The sequence below is a fragment of the Musca autumnalis genome, unplaced genomic scaffold (assembly GCF_047663935.1).
Source record: "Musca autumnalis isolate F117 unplaced genomic scaffold, ASM4766393v1 scaffold_4, whole genome shotgun sequence".
NCBI classification, from domain to species: domain Eukaryota; kingdom Metazoa; phylum Arthropoda; class Insecta; order Diptera; family Muscidae; genus Musca; species Musca autumnalis.
In genome coordinates, this window is record NW_027411977.1 from 153,045,879 (window position 1) to 153,069,538 (window position 23,660).

The window sequence follows — 23,660 nt, forward strand, 5'->3', positions numbered from 1 at the left end:
GACTCGGGCGAACTTAACTCGTTTTTTTTATTTATTACTATGTAGTCTTTGCGTTGCAATTTAGTTTTGGTTAGAATTTGAAGAAAAGAATTCAAGTCGGCAGTAAAGAATTCATTATAAACTTCTCCATAAAAAATTATGGTCATTGACCCACCTCACCCGATCTCAGGTATTTTCAAGTTATTAGCAGACGGAGTTAGGTTAAATTAGGAATTTGTGGGCATTTATACTTTCATAACAGAAAGAAAACTAATTATCATATTAACTTCGGAACATTTCATTGTGGAGGGTTGTTGTTATCTACCCCTATCTTTACTTATCTTTACAATTTACAGGTCTATGTTGCTTACGTTACAAATCAACGCATAATGATCGTCACTTCGTTAAGTGGACCCTTCGAGGAGGCGGTGATTGCATATCTTTTTCTTGTAAATATTTTGCCTATCTTCATTGTGCCAATCATGTGGTGGGAAACACGCAAAGTTTGTACTCTCTTCAACGACTGGGATGACTTTGAGGTAATTTATGTGTTTTACAATTTTTAACATATGTCTAATGTCTCTTATTATTACAATAATTTTTGAATAACATAGATTCTCTATTATCAAATATCTGGACATAGTGTTCCTTTGAATTTGCGACGGCGAGCTCAGAATATTGCTTTAGTTTTACCAATACTTTCAATACTTTCCGTAATAGTGACACACATTACAATGGCGGATTTTAGTTTTGTTCAGGTATGTTTTATACGAGTATTTAATATGTGTATGTACATTAGGGCTATCGCCAAAAATGGGGGCGACAGTACAATGTGGAGAATATTCTAATATTCTAATGCAAAAAAAAAAAAAAAATATTTTAGGCCGAGAAGTTCCCCCACCAAAATATCGTAAAATATGTTGATCGAAACTTTTTTCACAATTGAGAAATATTTTTATATTTTTTTCATGGCCCCACAAAAGTGATAGCCCTAATGTACATATGTATGTATGTTTGCGAAATTAAGCCGAAAGCACATCCAACTTTTCACTAAAGCTGCGCGTAATTTCTGATAAAAGATTAAAAGAGTGTACAATTTTGAGGGAGCTGGCCTAAGTGGACTGTAACAGAAGTGATGTTTAGCGGTGGCAAGATTTAGATTAAAATTTGTAACGGAAATTCATGTTTATATTTCTTAGAGGTAGTTTACACTATCTATCAATGTCATATGACACGAAATAAAAGCATTGCACATTTACCCACGGAGGTAATGTGGAGACGTAGTTTTTTTGCTGGTGTGGACGCACAGAGTAAATGGGGTAAGGAAAATCTTCAATAAAATTTCATGTCATACGACATTTACATATAGTGTAAACTACCCCTTAAGGGGTGTTTACACTATCTATCAATGTCATATGAGCTGTCACTCCTTTTATCCATTCGACATCCTTTATGTTTGTCAAAGTCCATACCACTTTTAGTTTTTACGTTCACACTAGCATACAATTTCATATGACCACAAAATATAAATCACGCAAATAACACTATTTATATTGCTAAAAACTTTAATCGGACGCACATTTTCCTTTTTTATCTATTTCCTTAATTTTTTGGTAAAATTATTTTCTTCTAACAATTAATTTATCAACTGCATACGAAAATACATGGCCGAATAGAGCACTTCCTAAATGAAAAATGTACATATGAGTTGCAACATCATTTTGATAGATGAAGATTTTCATAGTGGTCACACTATGTGTACAACATTCACAGGTAGCAAATTTGACATCTCATATTACATTCATAGATAGTGTAAACACACCTTTAGATAACTATCTTAAACTAGTTGTTGAATTCAGTCACTTCAACAAAGAGCAAGGGCAACATAGATCGACTTTTTCGTTATTCTTTTATCAGAAATGATGCCAAACTTTACTTAAAAGTTGGATGTGTTTATGGCTTTATTCTTTTATTCTCTTTTCTCTTTAGGTTATTCCCTATTGCATTTTGGATAATTTAACGGCAATGTTGGGCGCTTGGTGGTATCTTATTTGTGAGGCATTAAGTACAACAGCTTACATTTTAGCGGAACGTTTTCAAAAGGTATAGCAAGTTATCGCTTATTTTATTTTATAATTTTTGATCTGTTCCAGAACCCGCACGAATCTAACATTTTTGCAATTTTTTCTTTATAAATTTAAAAGGTTTTCCGTACGGGGACAAGCATTTTGGTTTTTTATACTCTACTTATTCTACACCTTTTTATACCCTCCACCATAATATGGAGGGTATAATTAAATTGGTCATTCCGTTTTTAACACATCGCAATATTCATCGGAGATCCTATAAAGTATATATTCTTGATCAGGGTAAAGTTGTAAGTCGATATAACCATGTCTGTCCGTCCGTCTGTTGAAATCATGATACATCTCGCAATTTTTAAGATAGAACACAGAGGGGAAATGTATGTTAAAAGTTTATTAAAACTCCTAACAAGCTCATTTGTAGTCCAATTGACGTAATATTTGGCACAAATCATATTTTCGGTCTAAAGACTCTACAGAATTGTGAGAATAGTGAGAATTGGTCAAGATTTAGATACAGCGCACATATATATATTGACATCCGAGTTAAGATAAATCATACACAAAAAGCTTTATAAACTTTTGATAGAAGCGGAAAGTTAACGTTCCACAAAAGTCACAATATACTTACCTCAGATCACAAATATATATGATAAAATGTATCCTAATTTTCTGCTAAGTCTGTTTCGGTAGGATTTAGTTCAAATCGGTTCAGATGTAGTTATTGCTTATATATATATATATATATATATATATATATATATATATATATATATATTTATTTTATCCCAATGATTTTTTTCCTGAGGCAAAGTTTGTTCAAACCGTTTTAGTTAAGATATATTACAATATGCATACATATATGATTCATTCCATTTCATAGTTTACTCATCATAATGCTGACAATAATTGGTACATATACGATAAATTTAAAATTAAGGCAAATTTATTATGATTGTTCTGTAAATACATACATATCAATGACTGACCTGGCCTTGTTGATAATACTGCAGGAGCGTTAATTAATATCTTATGTACAGTCGTGGATATCGGATGCCACGAACAACAGTTTTTCGTAAGAACATTTATTTCCTTAAACACGCCATTATTTTATCTGAGTAAAATTGATTTTTTTTCTGAGTATATGCAAATAGGTATTTACTTTTACATTGGAGCTCAAGTTTACTCTTTCATGTAAAACGTTTCCAAAACATTTTGAAATTCCCACTGGTTTCATTATTCATATTCTTCTTGAGAAAACCATTTTGCTGAATGGCGCAAACATATATTAAAAATGTAGATTTTTATGACGAATACGCCAGAACACAAATAAAAAGTTTTGGTGAACGCTGAAAAAATCTATTTATATTTTGAAAAATACCTTACCTTAAAATTTTTATATTTGGGACCTAATTTGAAAAAAAAAATTGATTTTTGAAGCGCAAAAACATCAGAAAGAACTATGGTCCGGAAACGACGGGGAAATAGACTTTATCAATTTTGAAATTTGAGTTATCTTAAAAATTATCATAAAAAATATGCATGAAAAGGAGATGTACCACCATTATTAAAGAGTAAAGATGCAAAAGCAATTTGAATATTTTAGAAGGTTATCTTGTTCCGAGACTTTATAAAAACAATAAATTTTGAAAAAATACATTTTCGCGAACAAAACATCATTTTAATGTTCACCTAATTTCTTAGTATAAGAACATGTACTTTTTTGCTTTCATTATTCAGGTTACTGATTATTAGACATCGGATTTTGCATATTTACATATTTTTTTAATAATAAAGATACGAAGATTCTGATTGGACCGAAATTCGTTTCAAAGAAATCTAAATTCAATGGCAAGGTCATATTTTGTATTTATTTTGCACATGCACAAATACGCAAAAATATGCAAAATATTCAAAAAATATGCAGAATATGCAAAAAATATGCCAACAGTTTTTGACCGAAAATCTTTATGACGATTGAATTGACAATTAAAGTTGGAAAAAATCATCAAAGTGTCCTTAATTAAAATTGTTGGCCGTTTAACGTCGCTTTTTTAGCAGATTATTATGCTATTTAGACCCCTTAACACAGTGTGGATATAAAAATATGGATATATGTATGTTGTAATACCATTTTTTTATTATTAACCTATTAAAAAATATAAAATTTGTTAAATTGTCAAATATTTTATTTAAAATTCAATTTGTTGCATTAGTCTGGTTTTAACTCAAAGGGAAAACATCGATGTCGGATGTTTTATGCGGCACTCCCCTAAAGTGTTTAGTTTGGTTAGATTTTAAGATTGTTAAAGTTTGAGAACAGTTGGAATATGTTAACACATGCCACTGGGGCCTCATAGTTATGAAAATCTCGATTTTTTGGGTATTTGATGTCTTCAGCTACCAATATTTGCCGTGTTATGCATTAAATTAAATGCCATACAATTCTTAATATTTCTTGCCGAACAACAAAATACGTAAGTAGTACTGAATTCAAGATAATAAAGCCAATGTCCCGAAAACGCCTTAGGGTGAAAATGGAGCCTATTGTGAAAAAGCCCTTTTTACAGACTTTTATTTAACTTGCTTTGGTGTCTGTTTAGTTCAAATCTAGTAACTTATTTTCCACACTGTTGTAGTTGACCAATCGAACTAAAACTTTGCACACTTTTTAGACTTGGATGACAATACATGAATATGAAACCAAAACCAATATGGGTCCATTTTTTCTTAGAGCCCCCATATAGCGGTACCACCCGATTTAAAGTATTTTAAGGATTCTGTTTAAATTTTTAGGCCGAATTGGCTATAACTTGGAATTTGGGGTTCCCAATGGTACAGAAACTTCCTCACTAAAAATGTTGGACTCAGCTCAAGGTTTTGGTATAGCCCCTATATAACGGTACAACACGATTTCAGGTATTTTAAAGTTTTTATCTACATTTTTGGCCAAAATTGGCTATAATTTTGTTATGAGGTTCCCAGTGGTCAAAAAAATTAAATGCGGAAAAGTTAAAAATAAAAAATAGTTAAAAAATAAGTTACAGTGTTTTTTTTATAAATGCACTTAAAACTAGAAAATAATTTTTAATGATTAAATCTCTCAATTAAAACGCTTGCATTTTAATTAAAAATTGTGGCAATATTAAACGGCAAGCGTTTTATTTGAGAGAATCCATCATTAAAAATTATGTTCTAGTATTAAGTGCTTTTATAAATAAAACATTGTAACTTAATTTTTTTAATTATTTTTTATTTCTTCCCATATTATAAATTTTTGGGAATGAAAACAAATGTCTTTTACATTTTGTTCATATTCAAATTTGTTTAAGGGACTGACTGACATAATGTGATTTTGTAGACATCTGGGTAAAGATGACTACTTGGTGATGAACTCGACTCCTTGCTCTGCTATGTCTTTACCAACTTTCAAGTTGTTTAATATCCCTTAACCTTTCCTGGTAATTGACGTTCTGCGGTCAAGTTTCAGGAACTTTTTCACGAAAAAGTGAATTAATGCTTAATCTCTTGAACAACGAGTAAGTATACCCTGTAATTACGCCTGGTAGACCTTTTCTGGAAATTTCGGCAGTTGTTCTTTTGTTAGTTTGGTTTTATCCATCTTCTTTTGCTTGCTTTGTTAAGATTTTTGTCGCATTTGGCTCTTTACGGTGGTTTGATCTATCAGATCAGGCCAACAAGTTCAGGACTAAGATACCACAGATGATTTATCATTTTGTTATTTCCTTTATCTGATATTTGTTTCGTATTTCAATAAATCTTCAATGCGGTTTAGGTCTTTTTTTGGACCTAAAAAATATAAAAAATATTTCTGAATTTCGTTTTCACTATTTGTTGTATTAAACTCAATGTATTGTCTCTAATCCTATTCAACATATTGAGTATTGGATTGGGTTTTTCAATCGCAGACTATTCTTATAGAAATCGCGTGAATATGTTTGGTTGATGTCCGGATGTGCTGCCAAACTTGCAGTCAAAAATCCCTCTCAACAATACTTCTTATAAGTCTGCACGCAGGTACAGAAGCTCTCGACTTAACATCTGCTCAAGCTGGTAAGACCCCCTTATTCTAGGCATTCGTACACTGCTAAGTCTTGTTTCTCCCCTGAGCTACTGTCAGTTTCAGGAACGCCCAGGAGTTGTTCTTTACCCCCATACCAGATGATACCTGAACAGCAACCTGTTCTTTCTGCACTGTTTTGGGAATACCTGGTAATAGTTTTCCATGACAGTGCACACAAATAGCCTTATTTTGGGGTATCTTACTTGAAGTTGTTGCGAGTATTTTTCACTGTTTATTCTCCGGAATAAACGGATAAAGCTTCTAAAGATCTTATATTTGTTGGGGTCCTCTCCGAGAGCTTCTACTGTAGATCAAATGATACGACTACCGTTCCTATAGGACACTTTACAGGGATCCAGCAGCAATGACAATTTCATGGTTAGGAGTTTTTGTTGAAGCCGCGCTTGATTATTTTCGGGACAGATGGTTCTTCAGATTCTACGAAGCGTTTAGCATCAAAAGAAGATAAAACATAGACAGAAAAAGGAAATAAAAAATGATAAATCACCTGTGGTATCTTAGCCCTGAACTTGTTGGATTGGCATTGTTTGATCCGACAGTGTAAAACACCGTATAGAGTAAAATGGCGACAAAAATCTTAACAAAGCGAAGATGGAAACTTCTCCGGAAATATTCGACCCCAACTTACAAAAGAACAACAACGAAATTCATAAAAAAGTCACTTAACTCCGAGTCGAGCTCACCACAGATTACAACCAATTAATTACAAAGGACGAACAACTAAAACAATGCGTTCTCCAAGTAGTCGGCTATACCCAGATAGGCTCCATTTTCGCCCTAAGGCATACGTAGTCACGTTAATCGGGACACTGGCTTTCTATCTCGAATTCAGTAATACTTACGCATTTTGTTTTTGAATATAAAATAAACAGAATGACCTTTAATTTAATGCATAATACGGGCAAATGGCTTTAAACGTTCCACAGATATGGGTCGCCGAGAGAAACGAGATTTTCATAACTTCGAGGCTCCAGTAGCACGTGTTAACTTATTCCATTGGTGCTCAATTGGCAATCTTAATCTTAAATCTATCTAAAATCTAATCTAAGTAAACAGTTTAGGCGGCACCCCTTGCCTAAAAAAATCCGACATCGATTTCTTCCCTTTGAGTTAAAACCAGCCTAAAGCTACAAATTAAGACAAAGAAAATATTGAATTTACATAAAATGATTGATATTTTATCAAATTTCATATTTTTGCATAGTTTAACAATAAAAAATAGTATTACAATACCATATACCCTACACCACACCGTCGTAAGAGGTATCAATAACATAATAATCTGCTAAAAATCGACGTTAAATGGCCAACAGTCTTAATTTAGGACACTTTAAAGTTTTTGTTGATGATTTTTTTCCAACTTTAATTGTAAATTTTACGACTTTTATGATGATTTTCGCCCAAATACTGTTTGCATATTTTGCATATTCTGCATATTTTTTTGGCATATTTAGCATATTTTTTGGCATATTTTTTGCATATTTTTGAAATGACCCCAAATATCGAAAAATTGACCTTAAAACGCCTAGATCCAACTTTTGGCCTATGTTTCCCCTCTGTGTAGAGCTTTATAAATTGGTATAAAAGTTTCTATTACTTCTAGGATGTTTGGTATTACAAATGGGCTACATATAGCCCCCATACAACGGTACCACCCGATTTTCGGTATTTTGAAGGTTTTAGCTTCAATAGCATTGAAATGTGGTACTTAAGGTAAGGTCACATTAGGCAAATATTTGCTTTAAATTTGTTTCCTCATATTTGCCCAAACAAATGTGAATTTCATGCAAATTTTTGTTTGCGTTCACATTAGAGGCAAATATTTGGCCTATTTTGTTTGCTCAAACAGTGACAAATAACGCAACGGGCAAACATGTTTGCCATGTGTTCACATTTGAAAAAATATTTTCACCCAAAAACTGTTTGAGCAAACTGTCGACAAACATAAATTTATTTGGACTAGAAAAATAGAAAGAGAGAAATAAAAAATATGGCGTTTCGTTTATTGTTTGTTGTGGAGAATGGGAATGAAATGAGTGCCTTGTCGGAATGAGTTTATTTGCGTATTGTTGCGAATGTATGTACATACATATGTATGTATATGATGGCACATTGACATTGTGCTTTGGAAAATTATTTTTATTAACAGCTTTTAATTTGTAGTTTGCAATGTAATGTTCTCAAAACCAAAAAAGGATTTTTTGTGTTAATTTATTAAAATTGACAGATAACACGGTGCGCCTGAATCAATTCGGAATGGAAAGTGCTTACACCTGGGAAGTTTTTTCGGATTTTGAAACTACAATGTTCAATGAAATCAAAAAAACAAAAAAATCACCTAAGCGATATTTAAATATGTCGCGGTCAAAGTTCACATTTTTAGGGTCTTTATAGGCGTTTAAGATTTGGCTTGGAAACCGCAAGTTAAAATGTAGCATTGAAAATTCTATACACGATTGACCATTATGACTTTTTACTATTGTTTATAATGTTTGAGATATATGTAGAAGTTCAAATTGGGACAATGCACTGACTCCATCTATTGCTTATAACTGCATGTGACTGCAATGTCACAATTTATATATCTCAAGAAATATTACAATTTAGGAAAAAATTAGAAAAGTTGTAGAGAATATTTACAGCTATAAGATTATCTCTAGTCCAATTTCTTAAGACTTCAAGCAAAAGAGAAGAGAATTTCCATTCAACGTTTTCTTTAGTCCCATTTCGATAGGACTTGCTGTTTCCAAGCAAAATGAAAAACATAAAATACCCCAAAAAATATGAACTTTAAACGGCAACGCGTTTCAGAATCCACGAAACTTCCCAGGTGTAAGCACCTACCATTTAAATTTGGTTGAGGCGCACCGTGATAAAGATGTAGTTTTTTTTTGTAAAAATTGGCCGACTTCTTGAAGACAAAAGACACTAAAAAATAAATCCACGAAGTAGTACAATAATAACCAAAATAATTATTTAATTGTAATGCAAGCATTGAAATCAATGTTCATGGGATTTTTGCAGTCCCACTGACTAAATTTAGAAATATTTTCTCTAATTATGAGGTTTTCCAAAATAGGTTTGGATAGCGGTATTCTACTTCCAAGACATCCATCAACGATAGATTCCACAATAAAATTTCGCGTTTTGCCTCTTCTATTTTCCGTTATAAAAACCTAACAAATCTACACCTAAAATGTTATCAAATTTGGTCCAGAGAATTCGGAAAAATTGATTTTGGGCATCATTCAGTATCAGAGAATACACACACACCTACATACATATGGTAATATTCAAAAAAGTTTTTCAATCGTTGAAGTTGAGGTTCACCATTTAATAAGTCGCGAACTGTTAATATATTTTATAAAATATGAATATATTTATATTAATTGAAGTGTTTTAGCCACGATCTCATAATATGGACCATAACAAATAATTTTCGTGGAAGCTGCGTTGGTGGTAATATAAAAAAATGGGAAAAATGTGTTGAAGTTTACAAGTTTTTTTGTGTTCTTTCTTGATTTCTGGTCAAACCACGGAAAATTCAGACATAAGCTCAAGGAAAGAATTGAAGAATACCCCTTGGGCAACATGGTTCTAATGTATGACTTTTCGATATATACACTGCATCCCCCTAAAATTGATGCTGACATTTTGAAGTTTTGAAAACTGTGTTTTTCGAATTTTTCTTATAATTATAGGGTGCAACTAGATAATAATCCAAACTAGTTTATAGGATTGTAGAACTCGCGATTCCACGTCGCTCAATGTATATCTCATGAGTGTGCTCCGTACAGCCTCCTAGAATAGGAGTCCAAAGGCGAAAATTTGGTGCGTAAATTTTCTGAAAAACCCTATTTTTTGGCTTTAAAATTTACAACTGTCGTACAGGTACCCCTGAACCCCGCGTGATTTTAGTTTTTTTACGTGCCGGATCTTATGAGCTCTAAAGATTCAGGAGTAATATCCCTATTTATCCCAAAATAAAATGCGGTGGCACATCCGCAGTTCTTGACGAATCTGTCTAAAATAATTTATATTGACGTATTTTTAATAGGGGGCCATTGAAATCGGATGCATCTTATAATCATATGCACATTGCGTAATTTTTGCCCACTTGAAGGTTTTTTGAATAGTTAGATGCAACTGATGGCACATTTTGGCCGCTGAATGAAACATGGGAAAATCCACGCATATTGATAGACATGGACTCCCTGTATCCGAAAAGCACATGCACCTCAACCGATTTAAACCAATTCGCGAATTATACGGTTTTTAACTTCTATGTTTTTTCTTTGATTGTAATTTCAATATTACTCTCTACTTCTTATTTCTATTGCTTATCACAGAAAGCAAATATACTTTCACGATGACTGATTACTTTTCTCGTAGAAGTTTTAGCAAAATACTTCAGGATTTGGATCGAAATTTAGCGAAATAATAGAATAACTCCCAACATTTATTTTTCAAATTTTTCGTATTTAACCAAAAATATATTTTTGAAATAATTTTCAACAATAAGTTTCCGTTCTTTGTTGTTGCTGTAATATGCAAGTTATAAACGCGATCTTTATAATTTTGGTCTCACATTTTTCTACGCGTTGTATAGATTCTGTACGTATTTTTAAATTATTTTTTAGAGATTTTTTGGACTCTGATTTAGAATAAATAAAATTTATTCCAAGATTTCTTCAATATTTTTTGATTTTCCGCGAAAATAAAAATAAATTTAGCAACTATTTTAGCATCTACGGATAGATATCAAATGCTGCTAACGATTCATATATACATGTTCTTATTACAACACAATAGGAATTTTTAAATATTTTTTCTTTACAAGAGAGTAAAACCGCATATAACTTTTGAGTGCAGCATCCAATTTTGTGAACGCCAACAGATTTGAAACCACGATTTTTTTCGTAACCCATGTACCAAAAAAGGCAGATGTGCTCGCCAAAAAAGTTTTTAATTTTTTTTCTATGTAATTGTAAAGGAAATTTGAAATTTACCATATATAAATCCCTCACCTTTCAATTGTTTATTTGTTTATTCATTAAATATTCGCTTTGTATAATATATTTACAAGTAATGTTAACTTTTTTATATTCATAATATCTTTTTTTAATAGGTGACAACAATGTGTTTCAGCAGATATTTGCCCTTGTTTGCTCTTACAAAACTTTCGTAAGACCAAATAAATATTTGCACAAAAGAGTGAAAAATATTTTCTCAAGAGTGTTCACATTATGGGCAAACTGGAAAATTTTTTGTTTGCTGGCAAATGGTTTTGTTTCCCCAAAATCAGCTGTTTTCTTGTTTGCCCTTGAAAAATATTTGCTGGTCAGATTGAAGCAAACAAATATTTATCATTTTTCGGCAAATATTTGCCTAATGTGACCCTACCTTTAGTCTTCGTTGAGGGTATTAAACATTTCTCCAGAATTTTGTCGGTATAGGTCCACACCTTCATATAGCCCCCATAGAACGGTACCTCCCATTTGTAATTCGAAACATTTCAATTGTAATATGAAAATTCCATTTGTAATTCGAAATCGTATATTTATAATTCGAATTATTCCATTCGACAACCGGATTATTCCATTTGAAAATCGTATTATACCATTTTAAATCCGAATTATTCCATATGTTTATACTTTGTGTATTTTTATACCAGCCTAATTAAGTCAAGTGTTTATGAAGTAAATAAAACTAATTTATTTCATTTTGTACTCAACGTTTCGTAGGGTCGATTGCAATTTCTTCAGGAGCCTTTATTGAAAACCAAACCTTTTCCAAACCTTATTTTGAGTTTAGTTAAGTTATTACTTACAATTAATTTCTTTTACATATTTCTTGCAAATATTTGCTTATTATAAAACAACTTGATAACAAATGGAATTATTCGAATTTCAAATTGAACAATTCAAATTGGAAAAATTCCATCTGCATTGTAATGAACTAACCCAATTTAAAACATTCAAACAATTTGTAATCGTATTTTTCGTTATTTTTCAACAGGCCTTAAGACATATCGGTCCTGCTGCAATGGTAGCAGATCATAGAGCACTATGGCTACGCCTTAGTAAATTGACGCGAGATACTGGCACTGCTACATGTTATACATTTACCTTTCTCAATCTGTATCTGTTCTTCATTATTACATTGTCCATCTATGGTCTAATGTCTCAGCTATCGGAGGGGTTCGGCATTAAGGATATTGGGCTGGCAATAACAGCACTTTGGAATATTTGTCTTTTGTTCTTCATCTGCGACCAGGCCCACAATGCCTCGCTATACGTTCGAACGAATTTCCAAAAGAAATTGCTGATGGTGGAATTAAACTGGATGAACTCGGATGCTCAGACCGAGATCAATATGTTTTTACGGGCTACCGAAATGAATCCATCGAACATCAATTGTGGTGGATTTTTCGACGTTAATCGTAATCTCTTCAAAGGGGTAAGTCTGTATAAATACAGTCAACCAAAAAAATCTACATACACCCAATAAATCTCGGGTTTTAAGGGCAAGGAAGCATTTTTATGAAAATCCAAGTACATAGTTCTATTTCATATCCCTAATAAACAATATTAAATACAACAAAAATATATTTCATAACACGAATAACGGTAAATTCTACAAAAAATTAAAAAAAATAATAAGTGTACATACACCCCAATGAAATATGGATATTACCGTAAAATTTAGGGAATAAGTAATACAAATGTTACATTTTCTTGCTTTAGCGAATGCCTCTGGTTGCCCATGATATCTTTTAGGCAAAATAGGAACATATTTGTGGATTAATTGCCGTTATTTAAGGTCAGACTTCGCGTATAGCCTGTTAAAGCGGACCCTTGCAGATTTCTTTGAGTTTGTTACTTTATAAAACCCAAGAAAATACAGTGGGACTGATAATTTTGAGATCCTAGAGCGCTTTGAAGTTGTCCTTGTAAACATTATATGCTCCTGAACTTCGCAAAATGTACGACTTTTCTCATAAAGGTTATAGGTTTCACAGCATTCCAAGGGGAAAATTACATGCAGAAGGCTTGGAATAGCCTTCTAATAAGGTCTGGTACAATCCTCGAGCATCCACTGAATCAGCAATGTAAAAGTATCCGACATTTATAGCGCTTTAAGTAACCCTAACGATCATAAAACGAGAGCATAGTAGTTAACAGTGTAAATTTCATACAAATTTCATGCATTCTTTGGTGGTGCTTTTATTTTGATGCTTTGGAGGCTTTAGGAGCGGATTTGTAGAAAAATGTTGTACATTTCTGATTGAGTTAATGTCCAAAAATTATATCAGACCTTATTACAACGTAATTCCAATTTGGCCCTTGGAATGCTGTGAAAACTATACAGTTTATGAAAAACTCAGCAGGGACGTAGCCAGGATTTCATTTCGGGGGGCCCACCTGACCAAAATTTTGAAAGTTCATGTTAGCGAAAATTCCTTATATAGCAATGATGTAAACCTTATTTTATACTTATATTACTGATTAAATAATTTTCATTACTATTTTTTAATTAAAATGACGTAAGACTTCTTGGACAATTTCCCCTTGTTTTCAGAACTTTTTTGACAATATATCAGAGTTAATATATGTTCAAAACAATGGATATATTAATAATCACATATACTTTTGGGTGTATCATTTAGCAAGTATCTCACAACTACAGTGAATGTTATGTAATTCAGTGATATCACTTCGGTAAGACCAAAAGAAAGAGTATACAATCGGACAACCTTAGAAATATCTTAACATTTAATTTTGTTGTTTACATGGAATGTTGAGGACCTTTCCTTTGTTTACTTCTTCACAAAAGTTCAAAATCACAATTTTCCACTCCAATTTTATTGAGTAATTTATGGAAGAGAAATGGAATTAGTAGAGAATTGATTTATGCAGATATATGTCGCCCAATCGTGCATCTGTCAATAGACTATTTTGGCGTCTAATCGTCGGACTTCTCTTATAGAAATTCTGGATTCGAATCGTGGTTTTTCTCGTAAATTGATCAGGAACTAAGAAAACTCTTGTCTTGTCAGTCTTGAATTGGCGCCCAAAATTTTAGCAAAAATCCATAAACACAATTTTCCCCAATCTACATTTTTTATATTCTCATCGAAATAATGGTTTTAGTGCCAAAGTGTGTTTGGAAGAAATCTGTTTCAGGAAATTGGAAGTCGACATAGCTATGTTCGTCCGTCTGGATAGCTGCCGGGAGAACACGATAATTCTCGAAAAGATCAACCGATTTGGTTCAAAATTTGGTCTCCGTGATATTTTGTGCAACTATCGATCCACTCTTTTAATAACCTTCCACAGAGTATTTCAAAAATTTTCTGAGAAGTGCACTTTAGTGTCAGTAGTCATGGCTTCACTTCCTTTATGCTAAGAATTTAGTTATAAGTAAAAATATGAAATAAATAAATTAATAAATAAAAAGACCTCTCTGGAAACGCTTTGCTTTTTTGCAATAATTGTTCTCGGTGCCCCTATTACTACAATACAAATTTTTGTCAGGGAGAAGTCCATACTTCTAGAGAAAATGGCCCGAAAGCTGTGAGGCCATCATGTGTAGTGGCTGGTGCGCACGACAACTTTCGAACCGGATATGGCTTTGGTCCAAACATTGATTATAGCAATATTTCTGCGAGCCTTATATAAAGTTTGTAGATGGTGATTTTCGGTCTACTGGACTTGTTTTTGGTGAGCAAATCCATATTTCCTGAAAAAACTGAAAATTATACTGTGACGCACTGAAATAACTGGTGGGCCCAATATCGTTTAAAAGGAATGACTCTCAAAATAAGATCTACTTCCAAAATGAACTATTTCGGTCCGGTCCATTTCTTCAGGTACCTCTTCCGTAACATTTGTGATCAATGATAAAATCCACATTTTGTTGGTGAGTTCATACAACCAAAATGGCTACACAATTCTGAAAATCTCCTAATATATAGCTTTGGGTTAAAGGATTTTGGTTGTGTAGCCGCTATTCGATCTGTCCATAGATTAAAGTTTGAGTTCACACAGGCTCAGGGTATATTCCTGTCCGGAAAGCGGACTGATACTTGTTGAGATCTTGACGAATCTGAATCTGTTTCCGATCAGTTTGTTTTTTCTTTTTTGATTTCGCTTGTCGTTATATGGTCCTCTGCCAAAGAAGGAAAAAGGAACAATTCTAGAAATGTGCATCCATTGAAAGTACTTCCCAAAAGACAATTCAAAGAGTAATCGACAGAAAAATCTCTGAAGATGAAATTCAATGTAATTTCCAAATATTGGAAATAATATGCAATAAATAAAATATAAACATTGACTTCCATCTCAATAATCTTGATTTTATTAACATTCGAAAGGTCGAACAAAACATAAAAATACGACAGAAAAATCCTTTTTTGTACATAGACATTTACTAATTTGTAGGAAGAGATTAGTTTCAAATAATCTCAACGGACGACACTGCGGTGAAATAGAAATTATATCATAAAAAATGGTTGAGATAGTTTTTTTTTCAAATTTCAAACATAATAAAGAACACTGTGGCACAAAATGGAGGTGAAAATCTGGGACAGAGATAATTCTTTTTGGGGATGAAAGGAGGGACAGATCCGCCGCGAATCGAACTTCCGAGTTATGGCGTGACGAAGTTTCTGCTGAAGACCTTGTAAGACATCTGAAATTAGCGTTATATCTTTATTAACTATAGTTTTAGCTTACTTATGAGATGGCATGTCTTCAGTCAAATCGAATGAGGATTATTTCCGTAGAGCATTTCGACCTTCTAACTCGTTTCCTTCGATGTCCTTCTCGTCCCTTATTGTAAGAACTGCTATAAAAGTATCACAAGATGACGTTTTTCAGCTTCGAAATGTTCTGCTAAAATGTCGCTCAGAAAATGTTAGGTACGATTTTGTCGCGTCTTCATGGTCATTTTTGACATTTACCCGGTTTTGTTCAGAAAAAGACTATATTTTGTTTTCTGTATAATCGTTATTTATTGGTTGTTCGAATATACAGAATATACAAAAACCCAAAACATAGTTTCTGAGCCAAAACAGGGTATATGTCAAAAATGACAATGAAAACGCGACAAAATCGGTTAGTTTGTCAATGAGATTCGCACCTAAAATTTTCTGAGCGAAAATTCGACTCACCGCGGATCTGTCCTTCGGGATTCTTAATATACTCACCAAGGGGGTTCACCCCAAAAGGAATTATCTCAGCCTCAAAATTTCGGTTCGCAATGGAATTTTTAATTGTTATGATGTTCAAAATAGTTTATCACAAAATCGTTTTAGAGACTATATACTTATGCTCTTATCAAAAATGTCAAAAACAAAAGATCGCAAGAATCTTTTTTTCTAGATGTTGTTTATAAGCCAAAGTATTGGAGGCAATATGCCACAAACGTTCAATAAATACAAATAAACGTCTTGTTCTGAACTCAGTAACACTTACAATCAGCCTAAAATTACCATTAAACGCTTAAACAACACTTTAAAACTTACCTGCAAAAATCCTCATTACAAACCTCCTTTCCCACCCATTATTTTAACAAGGGCATGTCGCGCGAAATATCTGGTTATTTTGTAACCACTGAAATAAGTAGTCAGAATCTACTCAGTATCTGCTTATTTCAGTGGTTACTATATACCTATTTCAGTGGTTACAAAATAACAAGATATTTCGAGCGACATGCCCTTGTTAAAATAATGGGTGGGAAAGGAGGTTTGTAATGAGGATTTGCTGGGTAACAACAACTATGCAGAAAATTGCTCAAACAGCCTCTGGCTACGTCGGTGAAACTCAGGAATTCGCACATTTAGCGAAGCTCAGAAGCATATATTTCCATAAGAACAACTTCAAAGCGCTCTAGGATCTCAAAATTATTAGTCCCACTGTATTTTCTGGGGTTTTATAAAGTAACAAACTCATAAACTCAAAGAAATCTGCAAAGGTCTACTTTAATGAGCAATACGCGAAATCTGACCTGAAATAACGGTAATTAACCCACAAATATGTTCCTATTTGGTCAAAAAGATATCATGGACAACCAAAGACGTTCGATAAAGCAATGTAAATGTAAATGTAAAATTTGAATTGCTTATTCCATAAATTTTACGGTAATCTCAATATTTCATTAGAGTGTATGTACACTTTTTCCCTATTAATGTTTTAATTTTTATAGAATTTACCTTTATTCGTGTTATGGAATATATTTTTGTTGTATTTAATATTGTTTATTAGGGATGTGAAATAGAACTATGTACTTGGATTATCATAAAAATGCTTCCTTACCCCTAAAACTCGAGATTTATAGGGTGTATGTAGACTTTTTTGGTTGACTGTATACATATCCTCACCAAAAATGCCCGAAGACGAAACCCACACGCAAATTGAAATTCGTTTTTGTTGGGATCTCATACATAAAGTTAAAATACATGCTCTGGCAAAATTTCAAGCTTCTTCGTTCAAAAACAACGATCCTATTCAAGAAATGGCATTTCGGAAAATGGGGTAATATTGCAGATTTTGTTGTAATGACGGATCCCAAAACCAAGCGTTTCCGCTGTTTTGGTTTCATTTATTACTCCCATTCGTATAGGGTTGATAATATCCCGAATACTCGCCCTCATAAGAATTATATTCCATAAAACAGTTTTTCATTTTATAACGTTTTTTGCTTCTCCTGTAAAGTTTTTATTTTGTGGGTTACGTCTTCGAGCATTTATGGTGACGATATGTACATATATTTTTAATTTCTACATAATTGTATATTTTATCTGATTACAGCTCTTGACAACAATGGTTACATATCTAGTGGTGTTGTTGCAGTTCCAAATCAGTATCCCGAATGTTATTCAGGGCACCAATTCAAATATGACATTAATCGAAGCCATCACAATGATGATAACAGACAGCGATTATAGTGGAGAAAGCAACGAAATTACGACCACAACAACAATGTTGCCAAGAACAACAAAAATATCATCTACTGGGGCAAGGGGTCGTAAAGGATAAAGTCGCAAACGTAGAATAATCTATCTTTGTTACATATGTAAACATTGTTAAACAATTTTAGGCTGTTGTAAAAATTCAATAAAGATTATTGGTCTGTTCCAGTACTGCAAGAATCTACTAATTTTTACTATTTTGTTCGATAAAAGTGTTATTGTAGTAAAAAATTGTAGCTTCGTGCTGGTTTGGAACAGAGCATACATATGTGTGTCTGGTTACTTACAAACGGTTGCAAAAAGAAATTTCGCCTGCAAAAACATGCAAGTTCTCAGTGAAGAACTGTCAAAAAATCATGTTAACAGACAACATTCTGTAAAAATTTGTTCAAATTGTTAAACATTTTTTTGTAACCAGACTTGCCTATTTAGGTGAATATTGCGAAAAGATTTGTTTTTGTGTGCCGACGCATTTATGGTTAAAAATATTGAAAAGGAAAAATTAAATTCTTAGAAACTGAATAAGTAAAACAAAATGTCCTTTAACGAGGCTCGAAAATTAAAATAAAACATTCTACATACATATTTATATGAAAAAAATGGTCACAAGGTGCAAATACTCATTAACGTGGCGTGTCCCCAGTCGTTTTGTGCCCAAAAAACACTGATATTCATTAATATTTCAAAATATATAATATAAATGAAGAACGCCGAGTTATTCCAGAAGAATGAACAAAGTCTATTTTAATTTCATAAATATAATTTTATTTTTTAAATTATGGTTTTGAGACATTTTAGTCGTGTCCCATTTTTTATCATTCCCAATGTGTTTATTAAGAATAAATGTCTTAAACCGGTTTTTTGTTTATATGTAATCTGTCAATGTAACGACAATTCCCGTTAGTTTTAAAGATAATCGACAGAAGTGAAAAATGTAGTCAGTTGTTTGAGAAGGCGTACAGAAATAAGGCCCCATGAAATAACACCCCAAATTGAAAATGAAAGTAGGTCCCAAACAGGTATATGGAAAACAGCAACAAAGCTTTTGGGGCCTATTTTCGTCTTTCTGGGACCTTTTTTCATTCAGCTGTTGGAGCCAATTTGTCTTCACAACAAGTAAATCAAAAAATTAAAATCAATTTGGGGTCTAAATAATACTGGGGTCTTATTGCACTTTTCATTGGGGCCTTTTTACACATGTTTAGGGACCAAATACAATCCAGTGTTTAGCTGAAAAAAAACAAATTGGGGTGAATTTTCGAAAGTTATTATTAAGAAAACGAAGAAAAATTAGGGTGTAATTTTATAAATTTTGTTAAGATCAAACAATAAAAAACTCGTTGGGAGTTTTGTCCGTGAAGTAAAGCGAACATAACTACAAAAAAACGCGGACATAACTCCCAACGATTTTGTTCTTAATTTCGAAGTTATTTTTTTTTTTGCTTTTCGAAATTTTTCATTATGTTTTACTGATCAAAGAACTGTTATAAATTTTAGAGAATAGGGTGGAATATAAACGGAATTGTACATTTGGGAAGGCTTAAGATTTCATAATATTATACAAAAATGAAATTATATCTGAATTTGTCAGTCAGCACTTCGAAGAAATTTTACCAGACTACGGTATTCGGCGAAGACACAGTTGTATATACGAGTATATTAATTATTTAATTTGAAAAAAATTAAATTGGGAAATTTTTAAGTATTTGCTTTTTTTACAAAAACTCTGTATTTTTTCAATAGTAAAAATATTTTTGTAAAAAATCGCGCGATTTTTTTCGAAAATAGTTCGGTTATTTTCGGTTTTATACAAGTATTTGCAATTTGTTAGAAAAATTCTGTATTTTCTAAAATTGTGAAAATATTTTTGTAAAAAATCGCGCGATTTTTTCAAAAACAATTTCGACCACGCCTTTTTTGGTTTTATAAGAGTATTTGCAATTTATTAGAAAAACTATGTAATTCCAAAATTGTAAAAAATATTTTCGTAAAAATCGCGCGATTTTTTCAAAAATATTTTGGCTGCGGCGCTTTTCGGTTTTACAAAAGTATTTGCAATTTGTTAGAAAAACTTTGTATTTTCTAAAATAGTGAAAATATTCTTGTAAAAAATCGCGCGATTTTTTCAAAAATATTTTCGACTGCGGCGCTTTTCGGTTTTACAAAGGAATTTGCAATTGTTTAGAACAACTTTGTATTTTCTAAAACTGTTAAAATATTTTTGTAAAAAATAGCGCGATTTTTTTCCAAAAATATTTTCGCCTGCGGGGCTTTTCGTATTTAAAAAATATTTGCATATTTTTACAAAAACTTTGTACTTCCTTAAATTGTGAAAATATTTTTGAAAAAATTAATTCAAACAGAATTAGAAAAAATGGAAAGTAGAAGTTTCAATATTTTAAAATTATATAAAAGTATAACCATCAATTAGTTACATATGTATTACAACCTATTGAATGAATATCTTTAAAAATCTTTTTTGAAAATACGCTTCATTTACACCCCAAATATAAGTGAATATTTTTTTTATTTTTGGTGTTTGGGGTGATATTGCATTTGCTAAATTAAATGCACCTCAACTTCAAAAATGCATTTTGACCCCAATGACATTTTGGGGCATAAACGTATAATTTTTTGGGGCCAAATTTCTTAGTTTGGGGCCTTTTTGTATTTGGGCCATTTTTCAAATTGAAAAAACGCCCCAAAAATTTGGGTCCATTCACATTTCCGTTTGGAGTGTTATTTCCTGGGGCCTAATTTCTGTACGCCGTTTGAGAACTGCTGAAGTGTTTATTTTTGAAGTGACATTTTGTCATTCCCGTGGTGAGTACTTTTTGACAAAAGGAACACGGGAATGACATTTTCAATATAAATTTGAGATTATTCAATCTATGATAATTATTTAATAAATTAATTTTTTAATTTTTAAAGATGCCACCAAATACAACATGGTAACCTCAAACAAATTGTTAGAAATTCAGAGGAAAACTGTAATTTCCGTGGGACAACTGTCATTTCCGTGGCTTTTAAAAATGCTTAAAATCCATAAATATACACGGCCCACCGCTAATTAATGCTTAAAATAGTCTCATACAACAGTATAAGCCGAAAAATATTTATTTAAACCCATTTTCGCACTTTGCCGTTTTCGACCCCCGACAACAAGTCATTTCACAATATTCATCCATTTATCGATTTCAGTCGTAGGCGGAGCCACTGGAATCAGTTTGTAGTTTAAATCTGCAAATTGTGTGAATTAGAGCTATAAAGAGTTTAATTTTTGCAAATATAATAACAACTAAGAAGGCACTACCATGCGTTGACGATGACTCTCACAATTGAAGAAAATTTGCGAGAAACTACAGGATGTGTCATTTTATTCTGTGGTAGGGAACTACTAAACTCTACTAAATTTATGCTGAATTGTTCTTCGGGTTCTTTTGTGGTAGTTATGTACTCCGCTTATATTCAGTTTGAGGAATGAAAAGTGAATTTTTAATTGACGTGTGTTATTCCGTTGGTTATCTGTAAGGCATGCATTTTTACAGAAAGCTGTCATTATTTAAAGTCCTATTTTAAGCTTAAACAGCAAAACATTGAACATTGCAAACATTTATGCAAGACTAATAAAACTTGTGGAAGGGTACGAGCGGTGCAGAAAAAGCAAAACGTTGATTCATTGAAGGAACTGTCCGATATTACCAATGGCGAATTGATATGCAAAGAGGAAAACAACAACAACTAATTGCAAATTGGAGCAAGGCCGAAATAAGGCAATGGAAGCGACTGTGTTCACGCTTTCAGCTCAGCGATCCGTGATTGATAGTCCTTGGAAGGATTATGCAGTATCAACGAGCGGAAGGAAACATAACCCCACAGTCATTGCAAGTGGCTTTGTAATAAACTCAAAGCTGTATTTCCACAAAACATCAGTGGTGTGTCATCAGCTTTCCGCTAAGGGCACTGAAATCCCAACACCACGCCAGACAGGAATCCACAAGGCTGCAAGGAGGCTGCTCATGATCATGTACTTTGACGGCAAACACCTTCAGAGCTTTGAATATTAGACCATGGTTCTCAAGAATGAATCAATAGTATTAAGTTGGCTGCGTTCAAATTGAAAGATGGGAAAGCTCAAACAAACGCACAAGGACTCCAGAATGTGAGAATTTCCACTCATGCATTAAAAAAACTTCATTATAGAGAAGTATTTGGTAGGGGGAGTTCGCAATATACAAAGATGTAGTAGATAGATAGTTAAAATAATTAAAAATGGTTATGAAAAAGTTGTGTTTTCAATTTTATTCATTATAGAAAAAATTCGTTACAGTGAAGTTCGTTATAAAGCCATACATATATATACCAAAATGAATGTCTCGAAAAGCTGAGCTGATCTGGCTATGTGTGTCCGTCCGTCTGTCCATCTAAACCTTGTAATCACGCTACAGGTCGCAATTTTAATCCGATCGTCACCAAATTTTGGGTGTTGATGAAGGTCCCGGAGAGGATGAAGATTTTGGTGATGGTCGCATAATATTCAGGGGTCGAAATGGGCAAAAAACTTATTTGGAGAAAAAGTCAACGTTTTATTTCAAAGCGAATATCTCCGCTTCTATATGGGGTATATCAAAAGCAAAACCTGCTAATGAAAGTAGAAAATATCACCTTTGCAACAATGTAGGTTGTCGTAGGTGGTCAAACAACGAAGATATCGCAATAGCCGCTAATAGAACTCTACTTTTCATTTTTGCGATTTTAATAATAATGACGAATATTACAGCTTCGGTTGGGGACCTTCCAAAAGCAAAGTCTGACTATGAAAGTAGGTCGTCAAATAACGGAGATATCGCAATAGTCGGTAATACATCCCAGTTTTTAATTTTTTTAATCACGCTACACGTCGCAATTTTTATTCCCACAGAGGAAAAAACCTATTGATTTTTGGTAATGGTCGGATATTATTCAGGGGTCGGAATGTGAAAAAAATATTTGGAGAAAAGGCCAACGTTTTATTTCAAAGCGAATATCTATCTTCTGCAATAGGTATATCGAAAGCAAAGCCTGGCAAGGAAAGTGGAAAATATCACCTTGACAACGATGTGAAGTAGGTTGTCATAGGTGGTCAAACAACAGAGATATCCCAATAGTCGGTAATGCATCCCTTTTTCCATTTTTGTGCAATCAGACTACGGGTCGGAATTTTGATAGCATCCTCACGAAATGTTGTGGGTTGATGGGGGTCTCACAGAGAAAGAAACCTATTAATGGTTGGCGTACATCCCACTTTTCCATTTTTTTTATTTGAGTCGTACTGACGATGCACCTAAATGCGTTTCAACAAAATTGACCTGTATTAATGAAGACATTCAGAGCAAAGGCGCTAAGCTATCCCAATTTTAATATTTTGAATTTTACCAATGGTAGTGGTGTAGGGTATCACATAGTCGGCCCCGACCCGACTATAGCATTGGCTCACTTGTTGATATTATGCTTTTGTGTATTAGGTAACGAGATAGAC

The 23,660-nt window shown here is 32.9% G+C and overlaps 1 protein-coding gene across 1 annotated transcript in view; it reads left to right on the forward strand.

The window, feature by feature from the left end:
• Gr63a (Gustatory receptor 63a) overlaps window positions 1–18,432 on the forward strand; it is a 30,933-nt gene extending 12,501 nt beyond the window's left edge. The window contains exons 3-7 of the mRNA XM_073984754.1: window positions 336–518; window positions 594–737; window positions 1,969–2,082; window positions 12,187–12,627; window positions 17,982–18,432. Of these exons, the coding sequence (XP_073840855.1) occupies window positions 336–518; window positions 594–737; window positions 1,969–2,082; window positions 12,187–12,627; window positions 17,982–18,209 (1,110 nt within the window). The 3' untranslated portion in view covers window positions 18,210–18,432. The remainder of the gene's footprint in view (window positions 1–335; window positions 519–593; window positions 738–1,968; window positions 2,083–12,186; window positions 12,628–17,981) is intronic.
• Window positions 18,433–23,660: the final 5,228 nt, after the last annotated feature.